Source organism: Protopterus annectens, chromosome 16.part0 (genome assembly GCF_019279795.1).
Source record: "Protopterus annectens isolate FY-2018-M chromosome 16.part0, PAN1.0, whole genome shotgun sequence".
NCBI lineage: Eukaryota > Metazoa > Chordata > Ceratodontiformes > Protopteridae > Protopterus > Protopterus annectens.
Window position 1 is genome coordinate 383,514,989 of NC_056750.1, and position 26,760 is coordinate 383,541,748.

General features: G+C 43.7%; 1 protein-coding gene across 1 annotated transcript in view; it reads left to right on the top strand.

Annotated features, from left to right (window-relative positions):
* Positions 1-26,760, top strand: part of C5 (complement C5) — a 1,726,304-nt gene that overhangs the window by 942,866 nt on the left and 756,678 nt on the right. The window contains exon 24 of the mRNA XM_044057986.1: positions 21,040-21,252. Coding sequence (XP_043913921.1) covers positions 21,040-21,252 — 213 coding nt within the window. The remainder of the gene's footprint in view (positions 1-21,039; positions 21,253-26,760) is intronic.

Here is a 26,760-nt window from a genome sequence, read left to right on the forward strand (position 1 = left end):
GCTACAGAACCACCTCTTAGCCTCAATGAAGAGTTTCTGGTGAATATCATACAACATGAAAGCTCACAGCAGAATGGACCACTGCATATCCTTGATGTGGGTGCCACTCCTTCCGAGTCCCAAGAGGAGCTTACAGGTAGGCTTTGTTATATAACCTGTTGTATAGTAAAACAATTGAAATAAAAGTTACTTCTGTGTCACGTCTTATTTTTTTGGGTGGGGTTGTATATTGCTACAGTTATAAGCTTAGTTTGGAGTTGTCAGCCACATTCTTGTTGAGTGTACAGTTATTGCAGATATAGAGGAGTACATGTTTTACCCTATGTCTTACTGTTAAATGCAATGATGTTGCCCTTACCTCTTGCTTAACTTATTTCAGGCTAATCAGGAATCCAGAAACATATGCCTCCTGCATACAGTAAGCTAAGTAAATTTATGTCAGTACTGTGGATCAATTTAAAGAAATATCATAATGTGTCATTTTAGGCCTGTGAATCATTGTATTGCTGTACTGTCTGTAATAGTGGCAACACTGTTAGTTGTTCAGCATATATTGCACTATAGTAGTGCGGGTATTAATGTATGCCTGTGTTTTTTCCTTTTTAGCCATGGTGGTGCAGCAGTACCATTGTTGCCTCACAGCAAGAGGTTCTCCTGTTTGATTCTCGGCTGAAGTGCGTTCTGTGTGAAGTCTGCATGTCCTCCCCGCGGTGAAGTGGTTTTGGAAAGACATGTGTAAATGGGCATGCCTTCATTGAAGGTTGGGCTGGCAACTCGGCACCATAAAAAAATCTACTGCCAATCATTAACGGATGACTCTTTTTTCTAGCAGCTTTGAAATTTCTGTAGCTGCTGGCTCTCGCAGATGGGGTGGTACATCTGGGAGTTCTCTTTGGAATGGGGGTGGATAGAAATGGGATTTTGTAACCTCTGGTAACAACGCTTTTTACCCAATTGTCTGAAGAAAGGTTTTGCCAGGCCTGAGGGTATAAAGCTAAGCGACCCCGACTGCCTCCAGAGCAGGACAGTTGGGCCTCCTCTCAGGAGTGCTGAAAAGGTTTGCCAGGGAGGTTATCCCTGTCACCTTGGTTTTGCGGACCCCCTCTGCTGCCAGGGTGGCGTCTTCCACCTCTGCCCCCCCCTCTGCCTCTAGAGGGGGCATCACCCTGTGTGTTTGGGAAAGATCCTTGGGGTTTTGAAACCACATTTTCCCACGTTGCCCTTTGGGGTACGGTCTGGAAGGGGTGGAAAAACGGACTCCGACAGCAGACAGAGTCTTTCCCTCCTGTTCACACCGGGTAAGGGTCTCCTTTACTTTAGGGCCAAAAAGTGTGGCTCCGTCAAATGGGGCATTAGTAAAGGAAGACTTGAAGGCTTCCGCAAATGAACATAAGCGCATCCAGGATTGCCTACGAAGAGCAATCGCTGAAGCCGCTGCCCTACTCGATCCTTCGGCTGCATAGGATATCAGCCTCATGGACGAAGTTCACAATGGACGTAAGGGTGTTGAGATGCGCTGTAACTTTCTCTGAGACAGCGGCATCTGTAGCACCCTGGAGGGTATCTCCCAACTCTTTGACTAGATCCCTCTGTAAACGTGTAAAATGAGTCAAGTAGTTCAGGGAACATAGAAAGCCGCTGAACTGAAAATGCGCTTCCGTATCTGTCCATGGTCCTAGAATCTTTGTTAGGCGGATGGACAGATGAGGAAGAATCCGACATCTCCTTTTCGTGGCGCTGCCACCACCATGGCGTCTACTGGAACTCCTTTGGTGAGGTAAGCTTTGTCCTGTGGTGCCGTGATGTACTTATTCGGCTTCCTAGGGACTGGTTCCACCGTGTCAGGAGTCTCCCACGCCCTTGGCCCTATTAATTTCATTAACTCATCAAAGGCGGACTGACCCAGGAGGAGGAAGGGCGGGCACCAAATGCCTTCAGCAAAACTGACTGATCCCCAGAAGGGGGCAGGGCTTGCCAGTCACCTCGCTGTTTTAGGATCTCCAAGATGTCAGAAAAGAGACATCCTCTGAAGGTGACTTAGGGCACGCTTCTGACCCATCTAAGTAAGTCTCAGATGTCAAGGATTCTTGTGGAGAATCCAAGTGTCTCCTCTTACACAGTCTTTTCCTAGGAACTTCTTCGTGGGAGCATCCAAGAAGCCTCCGAGGAAGAGGCGGCACCCTCCAGGGGTGGCTGAGACACTAGTGCCCGGCTTGGGCGTGGCCGTGGGTGCAGAGGAGGATAACGGTCCTTTGTGGGAGGAGAAGCTGTACCTGCTGATGTGGTTGTCTGGGTAGACAACACCTTCCTCATGAGGTCGAAGGCCCCGGTCCCGAGTCGAGGTATCTCCCGGTTCAAGAAATGGGAAGAATCCCGAAACAGGAGCAAGGCACCGACCCGAGGACGGAACAATCGATCCGTGCGAGGCCCTGAGAGGGAGCCGGAACGAAACATCGGTCCGACTCTCGGTCCCGGAACCAAGGACGGATCTTGCCCGAGACTCCGGTACCGGATCGGATGGAGTCGAGGTGAACGGTGCCGACCGAGAAAAAGACGGTTCTGGCACCGAGGGCGCCACAATCATCAGTTCAGCTTCTTCCAGCTCCGAAGACTGGACAGGTCTCGGAGGAGGAACAGGTGGAGATAGTGGCAGGCCTTCAAGTCTCGACATCAACTGAGAGAAGACCGAGATAAGCTTAGATAGGGCCGTATGCTCCATCAGTTTCTGCACCACACGGTCCACATCGGTGTCGGAGAGGGGCCTAGAAGAACGAGTCGAAGGGATCGAAGACGGAGCCGACCTCAGCAGAGTCGGTGGAGGGAGCTCCGTCACCGGTTCCAAGACTCGAGGCTCGAAACTGCCAACAGTTGAACACTCGGCCCCGAAGTCTGTGGAACCGGTGATCTAACTAGACCCGAAGAGCTCGGAGCCGATGACTTTGGCTCCGACGCCTTCGACCCCTTCGATGACTTGGATGCCTGGTCTGAAGCATCCAGAGCCTCCTGGAAAGAGGGTTTCAGCAATCCTCTGTCCATCAGTTTCCTGCGCCTATCTGTCATGACCCTCCCACTAAAAGAGTGACAAATAGAGCAGTCCTCTTGTAAGTGGAGAGGGCCAAGACAGTAGACACAGGAACTGTGGTTGTCTGTGACCGACATCTTTTGGCCACACTGACAACGTTTGAAGCCAGATTTTAATTTCTCTGACATAATACCAAGAGAAAGAGACAGTCCAGTCCAGTAAAAGTCAACTCCAGTGAAAAAAGTCAAATCCGGTAATAGAAGTCAATTTCTTAAGAAAGCAGACTACAACAATTTCTTAGTCAAAAGTAATCCAAGTAGGGGTGGTAGGCCCCGAAAAACTCTGTACCCTTTAGTTAAACTAGGTAACTAATCTAAGGAACCGAGAATTCTAAATGCACTCACACACCTTACTCTAACTTTAAATGACTAGATTTAAAGTAGTTTTTTTGAAAAATCTAAACAGAATAGATAAATTCTTATCTGTAAAAGCCTCGAGCTAGTCTCCAGCGATGCGTATGCAGCAGCGGCAAACTAGATCTGAGGTAAAGGCAGAGGGGGATTGTGGGTATTAGATGTCCTCGAGCTTCTTCTCGATGCAGAGCTTGCAGTCGGCCGGCACGGAGCCGAGGATCGGCTCCGAACCCATGTGTAAGAACAAAGGCGAGATTGAACACTCTCACATCTGCTCTTCAGGGGGAGCAAAAGTGAGTTCATATTATGGCACATGCAAAGTACACTGTTCCTCCAAGGGGGACCCAGGCTGAGCTACTGTTATGGCACAAACAAGTATAAGTTACTCTTGTTGCTCTTCTTGTCTTGCATCCTGCCTGTTTGATCTTGTGAGTGCTGTGAAGTCAGAAACTGCAGTGTGTCTCATTACTTTCTAACTTCGCTCTGTTATGATTTCCCATTACAAATGTATGGTGCTTGCAGTGATCGTGAGTACTTTTTAGAGGCATGAATTTGTAAATCTTTGATGCCTGAGGCCTAGTATTTGTTAGTGGACACATACAAGTCAAACAACTCTCTGCTGTCACATGTTACATTAATTTCTGTACAAATCTCCCACCTTTTACTTGCTTACTGTACCAAGTGATGAAATACAAGAACATGCCATAACATTATTATATAATATAGTACATATTCAGGACTTACCTTGTAAATACAGCAGTTGCCACAGTGTTAGTTCAGGGCTAACTGTGATGCGAGCAGTACACAGCCAATACATGGGCAGGTAAAGGCTCTGGCTCTGAGATGGGATTGTAGAGATCCTGTAATGTTTCCCTGTCCACCCTGTAGCAGTCTACAATGCCTGTGTCGTGTATGTTGTGATAAATTAAATGCAGCCTGAAAACTCTTATTTATCTCAGCTCAAGCCTATGCAGCAGCAGCAGCAGCATTATCTGCAGCCTGTAGCACATAGAAATGAAGTTAAAGAGTAGCAGCTCATAATATTCTGTCTGTTTAGACATTCTGTGTCTGTACTCCATTGCTTTTGAAATTCACAGGAAAAAACAGCATGGATTCTACATGGTTGCTTTATAGCAATTCAGCTGCTTATGCTGTAAATAGCATTTGTGAAACACATGCTAAGACAGATGCAATCCATTAATAATCTACTCCATTGTAAAAAGGCAAATGTGTAGCTAGCCAAACTGATGGTGAGGACACTTGTTTCTTGTTGGTAGGACTTCACAAAAGAGAATTTCTTCCAAATATATCTTTACAGAGGAGTATTGAACTCCAGGAGGTTTGCTCCCATTTTGTTACCTACATAATGCATATGCTGGAATATATTGATGAGTAATGTGAAGCAAAGGCTTTTACACTTTTATCTGTATGCACCAGTTAGAACTGTACTGACTGCATGGCCATATTTGTCAAGACATTTCAATGGTATACGTGATTGACAATACAAGAAAATAGAATGCTGTGTGATAAATATGTACAAATGTTTCAGGGACAGGTCTGTGAAAGCACTTTTAGCATTTCAAAGATATTTTTTAGCAAAATGGTTCATTTGTCTGCTCTTTTGTGGGTGGGTGGAGCAAAGAAGAGATACTGTTATGTCACAAACTAGAATGGACTGTTCTTTTGTGGGGGAGCACAGTTGAGCTACTGCTACTGCACATACAAGGATATGTTGATGTTGCTTCTCTCCTTGTTTTGCATCCTGTCTGTTGTTAGTATTTCACATCTGCAGACTATTTTATGTTTTTTCCAGTGGATACTAATGACTGCTTACATTTACTCTTTTATCTGGAAACAGTTACTTTGTAGTTATGTGATACGTATGTGTATTATCATTCTGTTGTCTTTTAGGACACAAACAATGTCAGTGAGGCAGAGACCCCCATTCAATGAAAAGGAAAAGAATATCACTGTTGGTGCTGTCCATTAATATAGGGGGGTTCTGCTGGGAAGGGTTTGGCCCAATATGCAACAAAGGCTGCAATTATGGCAGCACACTGTTGACAACATTAATTCTGTGGGTGGCCACAGCTGGACATATGAACAGGTGCATCACAGGGCTACTCACATGATTACCACTGCAATGGGGTGAACAGCTGCAGTTGCCCAAGACAAAAGGGTAGCCAGGGGAGGGCCTGCTACAGAACCACCTCTTAGCCTCAATGAAGAGTTTCTGGTGAATATCATACAACATGAAAGCTCACAGCAGAATGGACCACTGCATATCCTTGATGTGGGTGCCACTCCTTCCGAGTCCCAAGAGGAGCTTACAGGTAGGCTTTGTTATATAACCTGTTGTATAGTAAAACAATTGAAATAAAAGTTACTTCTGTGTCACGTCTTATTTTTTTTGGGTGGGGTTGTATATTGCTACAGTTATAAGCTTAGTTTGGAGTTGTCAGCCACATTCTTGTTGAGTGTACAGTTATTGCAGATATAGAGGAGTACATGTTTTACCCTATGTCTTACTGTTAAATGCAATGATGTTGCCCTTACCTCTTGCTTAACTTATTTCAGGCTAATCAGGAATCCAGAAACATATGCCTCCTGCATACAGTAAGCTAAGTAAATTTATGTCAGTACTGTGGATCAATTTAAAGAAATATCATAATGTGTCATTTTAGGCCTGTGAATCATTGTATTGCTGTACTGTCTGTAATAGTGGCAGCACTGTTAGTTGTTCAGCATATATTGCACTATAGTAGTGCGGGTATTAATGTATGCCTGTGTTTTTTCCTTTTTAGCCATGGTGGTGCAGCAGTACCATTGTTGCCTCACAGCAAGAGGTTCTCCTGTTTGATTCTCGGCTGAAGTGCGTTCTGTGTGGAGTCTGCATGTCCTCCCCGCGGTGAAGTGGTTTTGGAAAGACATGTGTAAATGGGCATGCCTTCATTGAAGGTTGGGCTGGCAACTCGGCACCATAAAAAAATCTACTGCCAATCATTAACGGACCGGCGTTCCGCTGTGGCAACCCCTAAGACAAACATCACAGGTGATCATAACAGTGGGAGTGTGGACCCTGTGCCACCTGATGTCAGTGTCTCAGCAGACACTGATGATGATGGTGGTAAAGATAAGCACAGTCAGGGAATGCAGAGATTGAATTTGACACAGAGGTTGACATCCAGCAACCCCTTTGATTTTCCCCAGACACAGCAAGTAGGCCTATGCCTACCCAGTCCACTGAGCCCACAGATATTGGACAGGTGGCGGGTGGAGACATTGATCAGGGAAGTGTGGCTACTGCAGCTTCAGTACCTATTGACTCTGGCTGTAGCCAAAGTCTGTGCAAAGTGCTACCAAGTAGGGTTGATAAGGGTCCTCGGAGGAGGGCCTGCTGTCCTTTTTCCACCTGGTTTAGGTGTCTCTTCCCGTGTCACTCAATGTATGTTTAGGGCCATCTTGGAGGCACAGACACATTCAGAAAGGAGCTACAGACAAATGCTCAGGGTTGTAGATGTGACACAGGTTGACATGCATGACTGCCTCCACTGTGTTGCGATTCACTGGATTGGATGAATGACACGTTGGAAAGAGGGGTGTCTGTGATGGACTAAGGGGTGTCTGTCATGGAATGAGCAGTGTCTGTCATGGAATGTTTGATGGGAGGGGAATGGCATCCTCATAGGTGTAGGTCAGCCACAACATCTGCTGATAGCCAATGTGGCCATGTCTGATCACGCTCTTGTAGTGGCTGTACTTTCACTGGTCTGTCAGTGAGTGTGCTGTCCACTTCCAAATATGGCAGACCATGGGGTTGTGGTCCTGGGCATTCCTGTGAAGGGAGCATGTCCAGCAGACATCAGCCATGCTGAGGTAGCAGCACTGCATCTGACCTTGGTGGTGGATGTGCCAGTGCAACTCCTGGCAGAGCGATTTGTCATGGTTGGGGGGGGGTGACAACAATGAACTGCCATCTCTACCATTCATGGCTCACACCTGTTCAACATATGAAGATGTAGAGCTAGCACTGAGCTTAGATCCGTTCATGCAGACTCTCACACACCACTTTCACATGGAGGACCCTCCTACAGACACACACAACAGTTACATGGTTCAGCATGCCTGCTTCCCTTTCTTAGTCACACACAATCACTGACTTTTTGTGTCAGCCTAGGCCTCCTGCTCCACCCCCACAACACCTTGTGCAAGTGATGATAACTGTGTCATATCCCTGTTTTTTGGATTCAGGGATACAAAAGCTTTGTGTCTGATAATTAGGGTGCATAGCTACATTAGGGCTTAGTATATCTGCATTTATATTTTTGAACTGATAATTGTACCTGTCACTTATATTTGCCATGCCAAGTTATACAGTGGATAGCATTATCATGCCAGTACTTTCTACTGTACTGTCTTGTAAGGGTTGTAAAGTTAGGAAGTGCAATGTGTCTCATTACTTTCTAACTTTTCTCTTTAATGATTTTCCAGTACATACATATGGTGCACATCATAAGTCACGCCATCACATTCAGATCTCAGGATTGTATGATAGCACTGTAGTCAAGTCTCATCAGAACAGTAATACAGTATAATTCTCTCTTTTCCATGAACCTCACCAGACACATGCAGTAGCTAGACAGACCACAGGGCTTTCTCATCAAGATAACACAGGGTCCACTAACCATGCCATGATGTATTTGAATAGATTAACAGACACTGTAATCTGTCTTTTATCAGATGAGGTGACACCTGCCTGGGCTCCAAGCAGTGTCTAATCATGCCCTGATGGGATAACTGCAGGTGCAGTTATGTGATACAGCCGATGACATCTGCATTGCATTGTTGAATAACAGTGTCCCATATGTTGGTGTAAAGTGCATGCTGTCTGTAATGTCAAGTAACTGGACAAACACACACACACACATGCACACGCACACACACACACACACACACACACACACACACACACACACACACACACACACACACTGTCTCTCTCTCTCTCACCCAGTTAACTGCAGTGAGAATAGAATTCTACCTAAGTACACAGACTACAGAACACAGTACTTTATGCAAGCACCATGGCACAAGTCTGACTTTTACATGGGTGGAGGTCAGCTTATAGTGGATGACATCAGCAGGCCATGTGGAAGACAAGAGGTTGTGAGGGCTGCATGAAACGAATGTGTAGGCTTGTGCAAGCATCAAAATACTGGCAGGCCATGCCACTGGAGAAGTAAATGTAGGACAGCATGTCTAACTGCTGAATAGAGACACACACACACACACACATATACACAACAAGTTGACTGCATTGAGAACAGAAACCCTACCTAAGTGCACAGACTACAGAACACAGTACTCGACACAAGCACTATGGCACATGTCTGACTTTTACTTGGCTGCATGTCAACTTATAGTGGATGACACAGTGCATATTGGAGAGAAGCCATTGGGAAGGCCTGCTTGAAATGGACGTGTAGGCATGTGCAAGTGTCAAAATACTGGCAAGCCAAGCCACTGGAAAAATAAATATAGGATAGCATGTCTACTCTGCTGAGCGGATACACACACACACACACACACACACACACACACACACACACACACACACACACAGACACATGCACACTCACACACTTACTTGACTGCAGTGAGAACAGAACTCTTACCTAAGTACACAAACTACAGAACTCAGTACCTTACGCACACACCATGGCACAAGTCTGACTTTTACATGGCTGCAGGTCAACGTATAGTAGATGACATCAGCAGGCCATGTGGGGGACAACAGGTTGAGAGGCCTTCATAGGCACATAGATTAATAGGTTCACATGAGGCCAGTAGCGTAACAGCACTAGGGCATTTAGAAGCCTTACTGTATAAAAACACAACTACCCTTATTGAGCATAGTTGGATGTTTGACTTTAGCAGAGCAAGGTTGTCAACACCACCAACTGGCCCTGCCCATGAGGAAGCACACAACATTATACATTACACTTTGTAGTATGGTTGATATATGTGTGTAAAAAGAAATTGAGACCCAAGGGTTGTACTGCTTGGTGTGTGTGTGTGTGGGGGGGGGCGCAACATATGTATGCATTATGAATATGTGATGTATACTTAGAATGTGCCCTCAATTTGCAATGTTTCCACATGTACTTTTATGTTGTACAAAGAAAATGAACAATAAACACCAATAACAAATTATCATATATATATATAGTTCCATAGCACAGTGAAAAGCGGATTTGTGCAATGGTTAAAAAAGTGTATACGCATGTGAGTTGCACCTGTTTGTGCGTAGGTAAGCAGTGTGCAAACATGAGCCACATTGGTAATGTCTAACAGGCAGAATGCAACAGTGGCAAGCAATTGCACATATAGGCAATTGTGTATGTGTTTTTTGCAAATGTCAAAACCATGCTGGTCTAAGTAGCAGGAATACATTTACAGGACTATAGTACAAAATATAACTTCAGTCATACATTGGATGATAAATGCGATAATACACAGATTATTCCATCAGTAGAAGTAATACTGCATGGGATATGCTGTATTCGAACCCAGGACCATGTCTATGTCAGTCCTACACTTACACCTGTTGCCACAAAAATGCTGAGAAAACAGTTGTCTATGTTTCACTTCACTGTTGTAAACTGCAATGTCACAGCAGTAAAACAAAGGCTGCAGACACTGTACTAGAATCCAGTACCATCTGTACTCCAGGTCACTTTTTCACAATGGTCGAAGGGCATTCATGGAATGTATCTGGTTTCTATTTTGGGCTATCTATTTCCTAGGTGGTCCATTGTGCTTCACGGAAGCCAGATAAACACAGCCAAACCTGAAATGTGTTTATTCCCCACTTTCACTCTTTGCTTTATGTGGCACATCATGCAAAAAATGCAATTACAATGGGAAGAATAAGATATAGAAAACTTAGTAATGGACACATATAAGTAAAATAATGGTCTGCTGATACATGTTAATGTATTTTCTGTTCAAATCCATCACCATTTACTTGATTACTGCACTAGGTTAATAAATACAAGGATATGGCATATTATTATTAAAGGATACATTCTAGATTCAGGACTTACCTTGCAACTGCAGCAGTTGACACAATTTTATTTCAGGGCTAAAATTTCCTTGTCTCTACCTCCATGGTATTGAAGTATTCAGGATAAAACAGAATGGAGGCTACATGGATGCTATATAACTTGTTGAATAGCTCCACTGTACAGAAAATCACCTGCTTATACTGTAATTAGCACCTATGAAAAACATCTGATGCTTTATGGAATATATCAACTCTATTGATGCTCATTAGTGTATGATGTGCACCTATGCACAGCTGCATGCACCAAAGCTTAAATAAGGTAAATGCAAGTAATCTTGTTATTACTTTTCTTCAGTCTTGTGATATCGCACAAACATGGAGCTCAAAAAGTGATGGAAAGTTTGCAGACCCTGTACCAGGACCTTCTATACTCAAGCCCTACACATGTGCTGTTACAGGAATAATTATGTGACAAGCACCAAGAAACCTGTCATTTATTTCTCCATTTCGCTTGGCTTCTAAGTGCCACATTGTGCAAACAACGACAAAAATTATAAAAGAAATTTTAACTTAAAGCGGACAGAGACAATACATTTTAACAAACAATAAAGAGGATGAAACAGAACTTGTGAATTGTGCACTAATTACATGCACTTTTATACTTCACGGACCTACATGTAATACTCTGTAAATGTAGTCTGACACAGCCCCCTGATGTCATCATTCACCGTTGCCATTCACTGAACATGAACACTGTGGAAGTGCTTACACGAAGTAAACATCCCTACATGGTTAAAATTTTTGGGGATTCAGCACTTCTAATGAGTTTTGACCTCATTTGGATCTTCACTGTACTGACAGTCGTGACTCTACACGGTTGGTAACTCTGTAGGCAGGGAAACTGAAGGGGAGCCCAATGTTGTACACTCAAGGGAGGGTATTACTTCGCTATATATCTGCACAGAGGAATGCAGGTTTTGATAACATTTGACTGTATTCCATCAGATATATACTGCATGTGCAAACATGACAGTATGAAGAGTATGTTTCATGGGGTTTACACTTTTAGCTGTCTACATTAGTTATGAGTACATTCTTCATTTGGGGGTGGAGGAGCAAAACTGCATTTATGTCAACACACTTAAAAAGTAATTGTTGCTATTGTTGATGTAATTTTCTAGCATCTACAATATCTAATAATGTCATAATGTTTGTGGGGTTACATGTGACGATTAGTTATGTACAAATCTAAGGACCTTTACTTGGGCTATTTTCCCAGTAGACTCATTTCCATGGCTGTATTTGGAAAATCTTTGAATACATGAGCAATACGAGCATGGAGTCTACATGATTGGTTTACATATTGTTGAATCACTCCACCATGTTGTTTTGCTTCATTAGTATACAATTCAGCTGCTAATGCTGTAATCTGCATGCCATGGAAATTGCCATGTTTGCGCATGAGTGTGTGCCGCTATGTGGAGTCTAATGAATCTAAAAATAATCAGGGCTGTGTGTGCATCATGGCGTGATGAACACACAGTCAAAAAGGACCGTGAAGGCCTTATTGAATCCCCCCCACAATGTAATATGTTTATTTCTATACTTCCAAAGAGCTGTTCTTATTGAAAACAGTCAGATATGTTCATTTTTTGACAGTGCAATATTTTCACTTTTTGAAATAAAAAATGGAGTTATGTTCACATGCAAGATATTTATTGATATTAATATGAGAAGGCTGTACCTTAAATATACCTGATGAAATTTAAAAGCTTAGTTCACCAAGGGAAATACTAGTAGCATTAAACCAAACATGAGAGACACCTGTTGTATAGATTCTGGAGTATAGTTTATAGCATCTGTTGTTTTTTTTTAATGTCATCTCAGAACTTTAAAGGTCACCAGTGATATTTTAAAAAAATGTTTCTAAAATATAATAAAATTGAAATATATGCTGGCAAACAGATTTGCAAGTGCTCAGTGATTTGTCAGCCTTGTCACAGCTTCATGTAAAAAATGGTTTACTATTGGATGTTCCAGACTCAGAAGGCTGAGATGAGCAATAATCACAAATGTCAGCATGCCAAATACTGGCATACCAGGAAAACAATACATAAAAATGTATATACCAAGGACCACACAAGGCTAGAATAAAGATTTGTTGTTATATACGTTTTTATTTATTGTTCTTTGATTTTTGTTATACTGGACCGTAACTGCCCTTGTGGTTAGCTTTTGCTGTTTTGGATACGAAAAATCACAATGAATGCTAAAACCCCCTATCACTCCAGACTCAGGATTAAACAATAAAATAGGTCTAGAAGGGAGGCAAGTTTCAACAGTTGATAGTGTTGGTATTTGGCATTCCAACTGTTGGAATACAGGGTTCACACAGCTCGATTTGGCCTTCTGAGTCTTTAGCATGTAAACCTAAAATATATTACCATAACGATGAAATAAGAAGTTGTGTACCTACCATAACGTTCCATGTTAGTTGTCTTCTCTCGCCTTCTTTCTTGCTTGATGGGTTCGAGCCGACCGGTTCTCAGCACTTTGCTAAAGCTCGAGAGTCACTTTTCACTTTCCAGGCAGCCCCATATCCCATGATGCAATGCATAAGGCGTAACCCAGATCTGCTGACAAATAAAAGGGCAGGCAACATAAATAAAAATACAAAGGAGGAAGAAAGAAAAACAGATGGAAAAAGGAAAGGAGTCTGAATACCGGGTCTTAGCATAACAGTTTCTATACAAGGTCTCTCCAGGCCAGGGGGGAGAGAGGGAGGAGAAGAAAGAAGAAAAGAGAAGACAGACAACATGGAAAACATGGGGGTACAGGTAAATAATCTCTAAATAAGTTGTCAATCTCATTCTTGCTTGATGGGACCTCACACACCGCTGGCCCTCTATGTGGTGGCCTAATGAACAAACTCTTGGGGAACTCTTGAGGAAAACTGGCTGTGTCCCTGGAGGCCAAGTCCACCAGGGAGCTGAGGTAAAGGGAAAGGAAAGTGTGAGGAGTAGCCCAGCCCAAAGGAAGGCAAATACAAATGAAAGGTAAAGTAGCTTGTGCTTGAGTTGAATGTGCTTTAGGTTTTGAGCACAGCTGTTTTCCATGTTTGAGCACATCAGAGATGACCGAAGGATAAATTTCTGTGAGAAACAGGAGAAGGCCATCTGGTAAAGGTTTTTATTATCCGCATAGGAAACAAAAGTTGATCAGATTTTCTAAATTTTAAACAAAAATCAGATTTTTCTTAAATTTTTTGTTCTGTCCAAATAATATCTAAGTTGTTCAGCCACATCAAGATAGTTGCTGAATTGGATCAGATTCTATTGTAATAGATCATTGGAATACAGGAGATTGATGGATTGATTGGATTTGTTCTTTGAAGGGTGATTAGGCAAAAAGGTTGGATAGTTTCTCAAAAATAGCATGAATTGTGAAAACCAAATAGGGGTCGAAGAGAAGAGCATGAAGTTCAGACAAAGATATGGCAGAATAAAAACATAGGGAAAATAAAACCAAGAAAAGAAATTCAGGACAGAACAAGAAACAGGCATTAGACCCTGGGAAGGAGATGGATGTCAGCACAAGAATTTAGACTTCAAGGAGGAGGAGGATCTCTGAGACAGGTTTTAGTAGGGAAATAATATGGGAGAAGGCCCTGCAGAGCCTATGGGACATATGATTAACTGTGGCACATGAAGGCCCAAATTGGAAATAAAGTAGCCAAGGACTGCCTGAAGTGGGAAGAAGAGGAGTCGCAATCTCTGCCTCTGCAATAAGAAACAGGACATTTGTTTTCCATCAGTAAAGGATAGAGTTTTTGGCTATTATTATGATGTCTCTAACTGATGTTTTAACAAAAGGAATCCTCCTGGTAGAGGATTTTATGAGTTATTGAGATGTCCAGAGATGGGAGGTTGATCGGCTGAAGCCCGGCTAAGGAAGGAGAAGGATGGAATAATCAGAAGGGCCGCACCAGCGCAGAGGCGCAGCTGGCCCTTCAAACCAAACTTGTCGAGGCTGGCACTGGGTCCGAGGAACCAATTGGCACCAAAAGAAGATGATTCAGGAACGGAACCGGCGATCACAGTAAGATCAATGAGAATCAAGGGAAGGTACTGGGCGATCACTTCACCTGAGGGATCAGAGGAAATGGAGGAAGGGCCAAAGAAGTCCCTGGGGCCAATCCTGGGTCAAAGCCGGGAGGGGGGATGGCCTGGAAGAGGCCAGAGGAAAAACCTCATTGGACATTTTGCTTGCGCTATAGATTCGCAGACGCAACATGGATCTTCTCTTCCAGAAAGAAAATCTCTGTCGACCACTTGAGAGGCCAGAGATGTTGGTTGAGGCATGAGGATAGCTCTGCTGTGCCATAGTCTGAAAATGTTGCTTTTCCCAGGATGGCGCGCTGCTACCAGAAACTTTGTTACTTGATATACCAGCATACATGTTGTCTGTTTTCTCGGTCACAAGCAAAGGGGTAGACTTGGTTCCACTTCTTGCAACAAATACTGCACTGTACATCTCCAGGATCTGTGTGGATCTCGCAATTGTCCCGGCCGGAACGTCCCGCATCCCATCCTGCTCTAAAAGCACTGCTTCATCTCCAGGGGATTTATGTGCAGTGCTAGTCGGGCATGGGGTACGGCCCCACCTGAACCATCCTGCCCTGACGATGTGGCCATCCATCGTGGGCATCCGTTGTGACAGTGTGTCCAGAATCTGGGAATCTGCAGACAAGGAGAGCAACCTGAGACGACTGTGTCCACCAAGCACTGATGTCTTTAGCATGAATCAGAGCGGTGAATCTGGTGACGATTGGAAGTTGCACTGTGTGTGAACTGTGAACAGCATCCACTGAAAAATTTTCCATGTAGAATCGATGAGGGAAGAAGAGTAGAAGTCTGAATGTCTGAAACCTCTTAGCTGTAACCATTCTCCTGTTATTTTTTGCGTTTCCTGATGCTCCTGACATGAGTCTGAATGTCTGATACTCTTTGTTCTGTAGTTGAGCCTGATGTTGAAGCAGTGTTTAAGTCAGTGTAAGAAAGGTGGCTTAAGGGCAGGTGGCTGGAGGGGGACATGAGCCTCGGGGTTGATTGAGATGGGAAACACCTGGAATCCTTGATGTCTCCAGTCCCTGTGACCCATGCCATGATGCCTGGTGGTATGACAGGAGAAAGTCAAGATTCAAAGGCAGGGCTCTGAGTGACCATGACTGACTCAGGTGAGCCGCCGAAACTGTGGTGAGCTTGGTGAACGCTCTGGGGCTGTAGTGAGACCAAAAGGGCAGGGAACTGAAGTTTTTGAACTGGAAGAAGAATAAAAGAATTGAGGATGATAGAGCGCCTGTGAATTTTGATTGAGTGGGCCTGATTGTCTTGTTGAGTCTCATTATCCCCAATATTGGTCTCCAGTCTCCCAGAATTGATCCCGGAGTGACCATTCGAATCTGTAACTGCTGAGCTGGTTGTTGAGTCTCCAATTTGTCAATTTTGTCTCCACCTTCCCCCTCCTTGAGTGGACCGTCTGTGGTAACTGGTAGATTCCGACTTTGAATGGTCTATTGTAACTGGCTGAATGGTAACCCTGCAGTAGTTTTGAGGATTTCATCTGTCTTGAGTCCTTAGACGCTGCCAGGATCTGGGAAGGGAACCCTGAAGAAGCGGACTGTTCCTCAAAGGAATTATGTAACCCACCAGGCTCCCTCGACTGTACCCATCTGGCTTGAGTTTCCGGGAGCAGGCCCTGCTGTGTTTACCATCTGTCCCTCGGGGGCCTCCAAGGAGGGGACAGCCGGGCAACCCGGGTTCTTCGTGAACCTCCTGGGCCAGGAGAGAGCCCTTCTTTTCGGTGTCTCGACCCCTCTGCCTCTAGAGCTCATAGAAGGGTTGTTACGGACTCCAACACCTTAAACTGACCACGCAGAATCCGGGCGTTCCTTCTGGATTTTACGAACAGGGCATCTCCCAAAACAAAGCTGACCCCAGCAGTGGATCATAGAAGGGTATCCTGGTCAAGGAACAGCAGCAGAAAGAGGTCAAGATCAAACACTCGCTCCAAGAGCCACAATAAGACCTGAAGGCCAAACAAAGCTCCATCCAAATCACACAGCCGCAGTCCAGGCTACTCCCAATTTTTGAACGCCTGCTTCACATAGCCGACTGCCAGGCTTGGCGCCTAAGAGCTACACCTGTGCTCTGAATTCTGGAGCTCCAATTGAGTGATGGGCCTCTGCCATTGGTGATGGAGGAGTTTGCAATGGAAACGTGGGTTCAAAGCCAGCTCCAGTTCTTTCAGGATCCTGCAGCTGTAGGATCCTTGAACTATTTCTCCCAGCCCTTGACGGCATCCCGGCGGGATCTGAGGAAAGGACACCGGGCCGCAGCCACCACCATGGCAAGGTCGCTGAGGAAAAAGGGATGCCTACCGGGACACGGGTGTGTCCTATTTTGTCGCCCTCCTACCAGGACGGGCACGAAGGATCTGCAAGTTGGTTTTGGTGGCCGCAGCCACCCTGCATATTGAAGCGATCCCAGCTCAGTGAATTGTTTGTCACAGAGGTAGTGACGCCTTCGGCCTCCTAGGGACATGCTCAGAGGGAGTGGGGGAGCTACCCATCCCTTTCGTGCAATAAGATCCAAACGGGGGTCGAATCCTCAGAGGGGAGGAGGATCCTCGCCGAGATCCAGTCTTTCCTCTTAGGAGACTCATCCTCAGAGGGATCCTTGGAGACATCAGGAAACTCTGTTTCATAGAAATTAACATCAGGAAAAGAAGGAGACAGGGTCTAAGGGGGGATCTAGGGATCCGGAGATCTTGGTCCAAAGCCAGGGAGTAAGTCCAGAGATGTCAAGTCTACATGCTTCTACAAGTCCACCCTAGGAGGATGCCCAGAAACATCAGGAGAATCCTCCCTGTCAGGGGAAATTCCCAAGGGGGAAAGGCAGGAACTAGAGAAACCGGTCCTGTAGCAAGAGAACCCAGGGAGATGTCAAGAGGTACTATAGAGGAGGGGCTACGGAACAGACTGCTCACGGATACCAGTGGAAGAGCCCCGTCCAGGGAAGTGGAAAGAATGCTCCACCCAGGGAGATCAGAGGAGAACCCGGGCCCAAGAGCCAGGGAAAGGTCTCTCCCACCGGAAAGGTAAGGGCCCTCCCCCGAGGCAGATGTCGGAGCTGAGCTCACCGCAGCCGAGGCTCCAAGGGAGGACTAAGGAGTAACTGGGGTCCGAGTTGAAGGGCCCTCTGTAAGACCATGGGTATCCACCAACGTTCCAGTACCTGAGGTCTCAAGATGAGGGCAAGTACTGAGGCTGAAGTAACAGAAGGTATCCTCCCTCCAGCCGTGTGGAGACAACCATTCCCCTTGAGACTCCAACCGTGGCCTGGGGTATCTACTGAGGAGGAAGGAGCCATCGTGTGGACCCTCCATAGATCCCGAGACGACTATGCGGATGATGGGCCAAGACCTGTGACTTAAGAGCCGGACTGACCACTCTCCGGCTGGGTCATGGTCTGAGCTGATGGATGATCTTGAAGATGCGAGCGATAAGCCGTCACCGCAGAATCGGAGCCGCCGATCAGCGAGTCGGCTCCAAGGAAGGAGACCGGGGTGTCGGAACCGGGATGTAGCGGCCATCGAGGCCTAGCCGTCCTGTCGAGTCCGCACTCGAGCCGACAGGAAGCTGTCAAGGCTGCTCCAGCCGAGCCCATACAGCCACCAATCAAGCGTGTCGGAGCCGATTCAGGACACCGAGGCCGGTGCCACAGGACACAGGAGCCAGTTTGGGAAAGTCGACATCTAAGAATCTCGAACTACAGCATTCGGCAATCATAGCCAAGGCCGCCGGCACAGGTTACAGATGTCCTCCAGCCGGACTGCTGGCTACATCGGTATGAGTCGGAGCCGAGGCCGCAGAGCTTAAGACACACAGCCTGGGCCTTGGTAGTTAAAACTGATTTGGACTCCTGACTTAGGAGTCACACTTCAAAACACACAAGGCCCCTAAGGATCAGTTTATTGATGCCTTTTCCTGCAGGACACAACCTTTGAGAATTAACTTAAAGCACAGGCACACTAACAATAATGGCCCCCTCACATAGGGCATGGAGTGGTAACACAACAGAGAATAACTCTGACAGACAATTAACACTTCTAAAAAAAAAGGAAAATCCTTTGACAACCAATAACACACACTTTTACAGGGGGATGGGATCAAAATTAAATTAAATAAAAATTTAAAAAAAGGGGCATCTATAAACAACAGCACAAACCCTAACCAATAAATGGATGGGTATAATTGACTAAAATAAAAGCCGTCTCTACAGTTATCATTTAAGAAGGCATCTACAACTTAAAAGGCTGTGAAAGAATATAAAGATGGGTAATGGGGTAAATTAAGTCTACACTGAAACAAATTTTTTTTTTTAATTATTTCTAATATTAGCTATCTAAATACAAGTATCTGTTAGCAATCTTACATCGTTACCACATTCCACACTTACAAACTAACTGGTTCTGAAATTTGAGGTACCTGTCAATGCATCTGTCTTATCCTCTCAGTTCCTTTGCTCATTGAAGGTGTCAATGTATTCAATTCTTAAATACAGTTACTCTAGAGAAATTGTTTACTCACTTGGACAAAGCCCTTCCTTGTGTCCCTGAAGAAAATAAACAAAGTGAATGTTTAAAATTCTATAACGTTGCATATTAGTTTGTGGTGATATTAATCCTAAGATTCAGAAAAAAGGCTTACTGCTTCTGCTAATTGCCCAATATAGGTTGGTCATTCAACTTGGAACAAGAAAATTTGATTCAGAGACAGCTATGGCCACAATGAGAAATATCTCATTGTTGCCTCATTAACATGTCACCAAATTTCATGTTAGTGCTGTTAGACCTGATCCCTGCAGTGTTCCCCCTAGTGGCCTGTGCATTGCTTTGGCAAAGACAACCCCTACACATAAGCTCTCTCTCACTCTCACATATCCACCCATCAACAAACATGCATATCCCCCCTCATAGTTGATGATACACATTGAAACACTCACCGTTTCACCAACATGCAAGCTTCAGTGCATGCACACGCACGCATGCACAAACACACACAATCTAGATTCTTGACACCCTACATAAGCATACACACACAAACACATTCATTTAGCTTCATTCATGACCCTATAGACATGTACACACGTCCATATACACACATACTCAACCCCCCACCCCTACATGCTTACTAAACATAGCTGCATAATGAGGACTCCCATAAGAATGAATGGGTGACTGCTGTGTTTTTTTAGCGGTCACAGTTTGTTTTCCTCCTAGAGTAAACTTTTACTCTTTCAAATGATTCAGAGAATCATTCCACTCAGCCAAGCAAATTGGGAGCCACAGGCATTTCCAAAGGAGAACACATGACTAATTAGCCTCAGCTACTCCCCTGCACTGATACATTATCATGAAGGTCTCTCCAAAAGACTGCACTCCACACTGACGCCGCCATGATGGGGAGAATCTTAGGGTATTCTCTAAATCAGAAAGGCTTAGCTTGATGAGGAAAGCAATGAGCTAAGAAGCAGAATGAAGCTTACAAGTCTATAACTTACCATGTCAGTTTGTATTGATAGTAGACTTTATATTTCACACTGGCAAAGTGTTTTCTTATGTCATTAAAGAAAATAAACAGAATGAAAGTTCAACATTATATAACTTACCATCTGAGTTTGTGTTACACTATAGGTTATATTTAAAGGTATAAACTACACTTATATATTTTTCTATGCAAAGAAATCTTACATAGATGTTTTATATTGCACCACACCATACACTAAACTCCAAAATATTTTAGTATGCTCTCATAGAGCAGTCATTGTTTGGAGACAAATAACAGGGTTTATTCTTTTTACATAGAAGTGTTATCTGTTCTGATGCTATGTGTTCAGATGTTAACATTTTATCTGCATGTATATCTAGCATGTGGTAATGGTACTGTAGCACACTACGTATTTCTTCTTTTTTTCAGTACAGTCTATATAGCTTCCTTGGTGCTTTTCTCATTGGGCTGTGTCTGAAAAGGGTCTCAGTCCACATAAATGGAACAATTAAATGAGAGGCAAACATATTCTTTCCACTAGTGTGTAATACAACCAACTTACCTGGATCATTCTTTTAATATTTGTATGGTATTCAGAGGGAGGAAAAAGCATGTACAGATTGTAGAAATAATACACCGATAACAGTGTTCAGTAGCTTTAGTGATCATGAAAAATTATTTAAGTTCTCTGTGTAGCAGTTCTCATGTAGCCTGAAATAGAGAAATGTTAAAAAATACATTTATGGACCATAAATAAAGCTTTAAAAAATCTAAGTCTAAATTGCAACAGCAGGACATAGTACTTTAATAACATTACAGATTAACGTACAAGGAAATGAAGTGCTTTTCATTCTTAGTACTGACACTAACAATTATTAGCTCACAAAGGAAAATGCAGAATTTGTAATTGTAACTTTTTTCTTAACAGCTGAGATTTTGGGGGAAATCATTTCTATGGTCCTTAGTCCTGAAGGAGTCAGTCTTATCACTAACTTGCCAAAGGGTTCTGCAGAAATAGAACTTATGCGTATTGCTCCTGTCATTTACATTTTTCATTATCTTGAAACCATTGACAACTGGAACTTGCTGGGGCCAAACACTTTAACCAGAAGATATGAAATGAGAAGAAAAATGAAAGATGGTAATACACTGTTTTTAACAATATATATTTTAGCTTACACAGAGTGACAATGAAAATAATTAAACATAAGAAAGCATTTTAATAATACTGAAGATAAGAATGTTATTGCAGAGAAATATAATTGTCATTGTTGTTGCTTTCTGTCATATCAGTATGGCTTCATGTGTCATATAATTATTTAGTGCAGTATTTAGTAGTAGCAGATTGATGCAGCTAAAGCCAGGAAATACAAATACATTACCCAGCAGTCATTAGGTTCTAGATCAGCAAATGGCAACTGTAATGATGTTATGTTATAAAAATCAAATAATGTTCTGCTTGCAAATTAGAAATAAAACATTCTTCTAAATTTGTTTATAATGTCTAGCTCCACCATTGATTTCTGGATTTTCCTGAATTAAAGCAACATTCTCAAGCTTTAGGAGATCATTGAAGATCCCCACTAAAGACAAGTAGGTACTGCCTGACCCACTGAGCCAATGTTTCCATAACTTAAATAAAAAGTAGTGGAGATAATGGGGACTTTTGCTTTGCTCTTACACATTGTAGCCCATTATGATAAGTCACCATTTGCTATAATTTTCAAACCTGTATTATGATACACAGCCCTAATCCAATTCAGGAAAAAATACCTCAGATGGGCACATTCCATAGTTTTAAACAAATATCCACATTTAATGGCATTAAAGACCTTTTCAATATAAAAAGGTTGAAAGTTAGTTCCATGGTGCACATGGTTATAGCCCTAACTATGACCTCTCAAGACTGAATACTGACATGGATACTTGGCACATTGATAATTGAAGGTAGCAGTGATCAGCCAATGTTGACTTATCCATTTTGGTGGGAGGGAGGCAGTCTGGCCCATTGCAGTGCTGAAGCGAGTGGTACAGGGTATGCAGAGTATGGGATGCAGATATGTTGGCTCTTCCAAGCTATGCCATATGGTAGCATTCAAGAGTGCAGAAATGTATACACCCACAGGGGAAGGTATAACTAGGCTTCACAACTGCTAATGTTTATGGCAGCTACCAAGGGAAAGTGTATATCTGGAAAGCAAAAGACCCATAATGGCTACCTGCTACACCTTGAATGACTGTTGCTCCACAACTGAGGAACAAATGGGACATATTGTAGCTATATCTAAATAGTGAGCAGGAACAACATACAATCCTTCCTTTATACACTTGCTTCTTTTCAATAAAATACTAGAGTTTGACCAAGGTTATCCAATTTGAGGTGTGACTACATATGTCTATGTCTACCTGCCTGATATTCACTAACTGCCTAATCAACTACTCAGACTTTGCTGCCAGTATCCTTGCAAAAGCTTTGTGTCAGCACTTGTATATGAAATGTGACAAAAATCTTACCTTTGATTTAAGTAAAACAATCAGCAAGACTTTCCATCTTGATTCTTGAAGAGTCTGCTCTTCTCATGATTCTTCTAAAATAAGGCTTACCACATCACACAGCACTCCTGCCCTAAAGTCTTATACAAATCTGTCTGGAGCCCTTATGTCACAACACCCTTGTCCCCTTTCAAATGGCAAATTGCATCCACCACAACAGGCACTCTAATATTCTTATCTAAAGCTATATAATCTACCACCACACCTTTCTGCCACCACTTGCAAACTCTCTCTCTCTCTGCCCCTGACTGCCATCTTTAGCCTCACATAAATCCTGGTAGTATGCCTGGAATGCCTCATAGATTTCTTTCACCTGCGACAATTTCTCCTTGTCACGTACTTAAGGATTTCAGTAAGACTCTTGACAGTTTTTTCCTTTAAGTTCCGTGAAAACACTTTAGTATCCATTTCACCCCCATAGCCATCAAAATGCCAGCTTCCTCCTTTACTTCACTTCCACCTTGGTCAACCCTAAAGTACCCAACAATCTCTTAGTGCCATTATCTTATACAATATCATATCCTATGAGTCTGGCTTACCTTCTTATCGACTTGATACTCCTTTAAATGACACCAGAGGTTCCACACTTTCACTCTCCTGCTTTTCATTATCCTACCCTTTTCATGCATTTTTTATCTCCTTGCACTGCCTTAAATACTTTACATTCCACCCCCTGCAAACCTTCATCCTTAAACAATTCCTAAAGGCCATTTTCAGCATGATACTCTCTTTAATCACATTTCATACCTCTCTGGCTTCAAAGGTTCTGTGTCCATCTACACCACCTGGTACAGCCAATCCATTCCAGTGAGATGTGCTCATTTTCTGAAATACATCTCTCTCTATTTTTGCAGCTAAACTCTGCTACTTTCTTCTTGTTCACTAAGAGCTAGTCCAATCACAAGCTTACCTAGCTACATTCCTGCAGAACATGTATACTCAGTAGTTACCCCGCCTTCCACTCTGTGTGTCTACAAGCCTGGATCCTCCATATTTTCTATCTGTAACTTCCTTGTTTCAAGCCAAGCAACCCATGAAGCTCTGAACTAAGCAAGACATTAAGCTCTGTCTCTTTATGTTATGTGATCACATACAAAGACTATCCCACCTAGCAAACTAAGAAAGTGCCATGCTCCCTCTAGGGCAACTACAGAGTGACTATACCATTATGCTCCCTCCAGGGCACCCCCAGTCATCAGAATCACCCCTCCGCAAACATCATCAAAAATCCTAAACTCCAACTCCCTGGATCAACGAATCTATTGTCCCACCAGGGGCTCCAATATCCTAGACCTGGTCATTACCAACATGGGAGATAGATGCTCCACACCAGTGGTCACCCCCTCATTGGTCAGGTCTGACCATAAGCAAATCATCCTTGACATCTACATCCCACCCCCACCCCCCAGTAAGGAAACCTCCTTAAAAAACTTCTCCAAAGCCAACTTCATGCTACTGAAGTCAGAAGTGACAAACTTCACAACACCCACGCAGACAGGATCTGGAAGTCCAACTGCAGAATCCTACACTAAGGCACTGTACGAGCACATCCACTCATGCATAAATTGTGCCATCCCAAACAGAACCAAGATGCTCTTCTCTAAAAAAAGGAAGCCAATCTGGTGGTCCCCTGCTATAAACAAACTATACAACAGAAGGAAGAAACTGTTGCAGAAAAGAGGAAAATCCCAGGATGAAAAAAACTCCCTCACCAGCCTCAGTAAGAAGCTGAGATCGCTCATAAAACCCTCAAAAGCTAGTTATGAAAATAAAATTGCCAAAGATTCCAAAGACAACTACAAGGCATTCTATAGTTATGTCAAGAATCTAAATGGCAATGCTCAGATCTGCTCTGAGCTACAACAGAATGGCATCAAATATACTGATCCCAAGGATATTGCCAATATCCTGGCAGATCGATTTAGTGCCAACTTCACTCCCCTCCCACCCCCTAAAGGGCCCATCTCAATACCAAAAGATTGCCAAATTCCGATAATCACAGCCACAAAGGTAGAAACAGCCCTCTCCAAAGCTAAAAATACAGCATCCATGGGACCAGATGACATCCCAGGCTGTGTACTACATGAACTACAAAATGAACTGGCACCCCACCTAAGTGTCATGTTTAATCATAGCCTCACCTCAGGCTTCGTGCCCACTGAGTGGTGCACAGCTACAGTTATCCCAATCCACAAGGGAGGATCCACCTTGGTTCCTGGGAACTACTGTCCCATCAGTCTGACAAGCCTGATCTGCAAGGGCATGGAACACATTATCATGGAACTTATAAACAAAGACATTGGCAACCTCCAGACACTGGACCCCACCCAGTTTGGGTTTGTGAAGGGCCGATCTTGTCTCCTGAATCTGATTGACTTCTTTGAATCAGTCTCCAGAGCTGTGGACGAGGGTAAGGAGGTCCACACAGCCTATCTGGACCTTGCCAAGGCCTTCGACACAATCCCCCACTCTGGAATCATAGTTAAACTTACTAAACTGGGCATAAATCCCTATGTCACTCGATGGGTTGCCAACTGGCTTACTGACAGAACCCAGACTGTAAAAGTAGCCGACTCCAAATCCAGCTCCAGACAAGTGACAAGTGGAGTACCTCAGGGTTCAGTCCTGGGACCACTCTTGTTTGGCATCTACTTCTCTGAAGTACAGGCCAACACTAAGAGACTCTGGCTAACAAAGTTTGCAGATGACTGCAAACTGGGAGCCATTATTGAATCCCCAAATAATGTGGATATTCTACAAAAGGGCCTTACAGAAACAGATGCCTGGTGCCAGAGCCATGGGCTCAAGCTTAATGCCAAGAAATGTATAGTCATCCCCTCTGGAAAAAAAACATGTACCCATGAACTACCACATAGGTGGTAGGACACTAAGCATCAAAAGTGTGATGAGAGACTTAGGGACACAAGTGGACAGTGGTCTCACTTTCGATAACCACATCACCACAACTGTCAGGAAATCCTTCTACATGGCACACCTCATCACTAAGGGCTTTTTATCCAGAAAAAAGGATGTCATTGTCCCACTGTACTCATCCATCATTAGACCCATTATAGAGTATAATGCCCCATTTGGTATGTACCTCACAAGACATCTGCAACAGCTGGAAAGGCCACAGAAATACCTCACTAAAAGAATCACAGGCCTAAAGCAGAGGCCATATGCTGACCGTCTAAAAAAACTCCAGCTATACTCTGTGGCATATCGTCTACTCAGAGGCGATCTCTACTTAACATACAAGGCCATGTCAAACCCTGAGCTGTTGGACATGCTCCACTTAAAGAAATCCCAATCCCTCAGAGCCACACGTTCCAGGGATCTAAACCTTATCATCACAATGAACAAAACATGCTGGAGGGATAGGTTCCTGACCCAGAGACTCCCCATACACTGGAATAGACTGCCCATACATGACAAGCAGAGCACCTCAGTGGCCCTCTTCAAAAGGAACCTTGATGACTGGATGGGAGACAGGAAATTCACCCCGGGGATCATGTCAGTCGCCCTGCTAGACAGGGGCCCAGAGAAGTAAATATTGTGGGAAAAAATTTCCAGGGAATTGTTATGGCTAGGCTTGCATAGGCCTTAGGGCCAATAGCCTAGTACCAACCTATGAACCTTACCCAAATACCAAACACATAACATCTTCTATACACCCCAGTCAGCTACTACAATCCCATATTATGCCATCTGCTTGAAAAAGCCATGCCATAACTCAGCCATGACATTGGTAGAAATATTCCAGGACTTATTCAGAAAACCATCCTAACCTATCAGAATTACCCTACCCATGCTGTTAGCAGAAATCAGCAAAAATGTTATTTTACTACTGTTAAGAGGACAACATTCAAGCCAGTCATACCAATTTTTAGTAATATTTAGTAATACCCTATACCCCTGCAAACCAGATATTTAACACCTGCAGTTCCTGTTCATGAATAATCAAGTATATATACCATAATTATGTGTTCACACAGTGCTCACCAGATATAGAAATCTGAACAGCTTATCTCCAGCAACATTCCGCAACATATACCATTATGTCCCATATAGACACTTCCATCATAGCCCTCTCAGC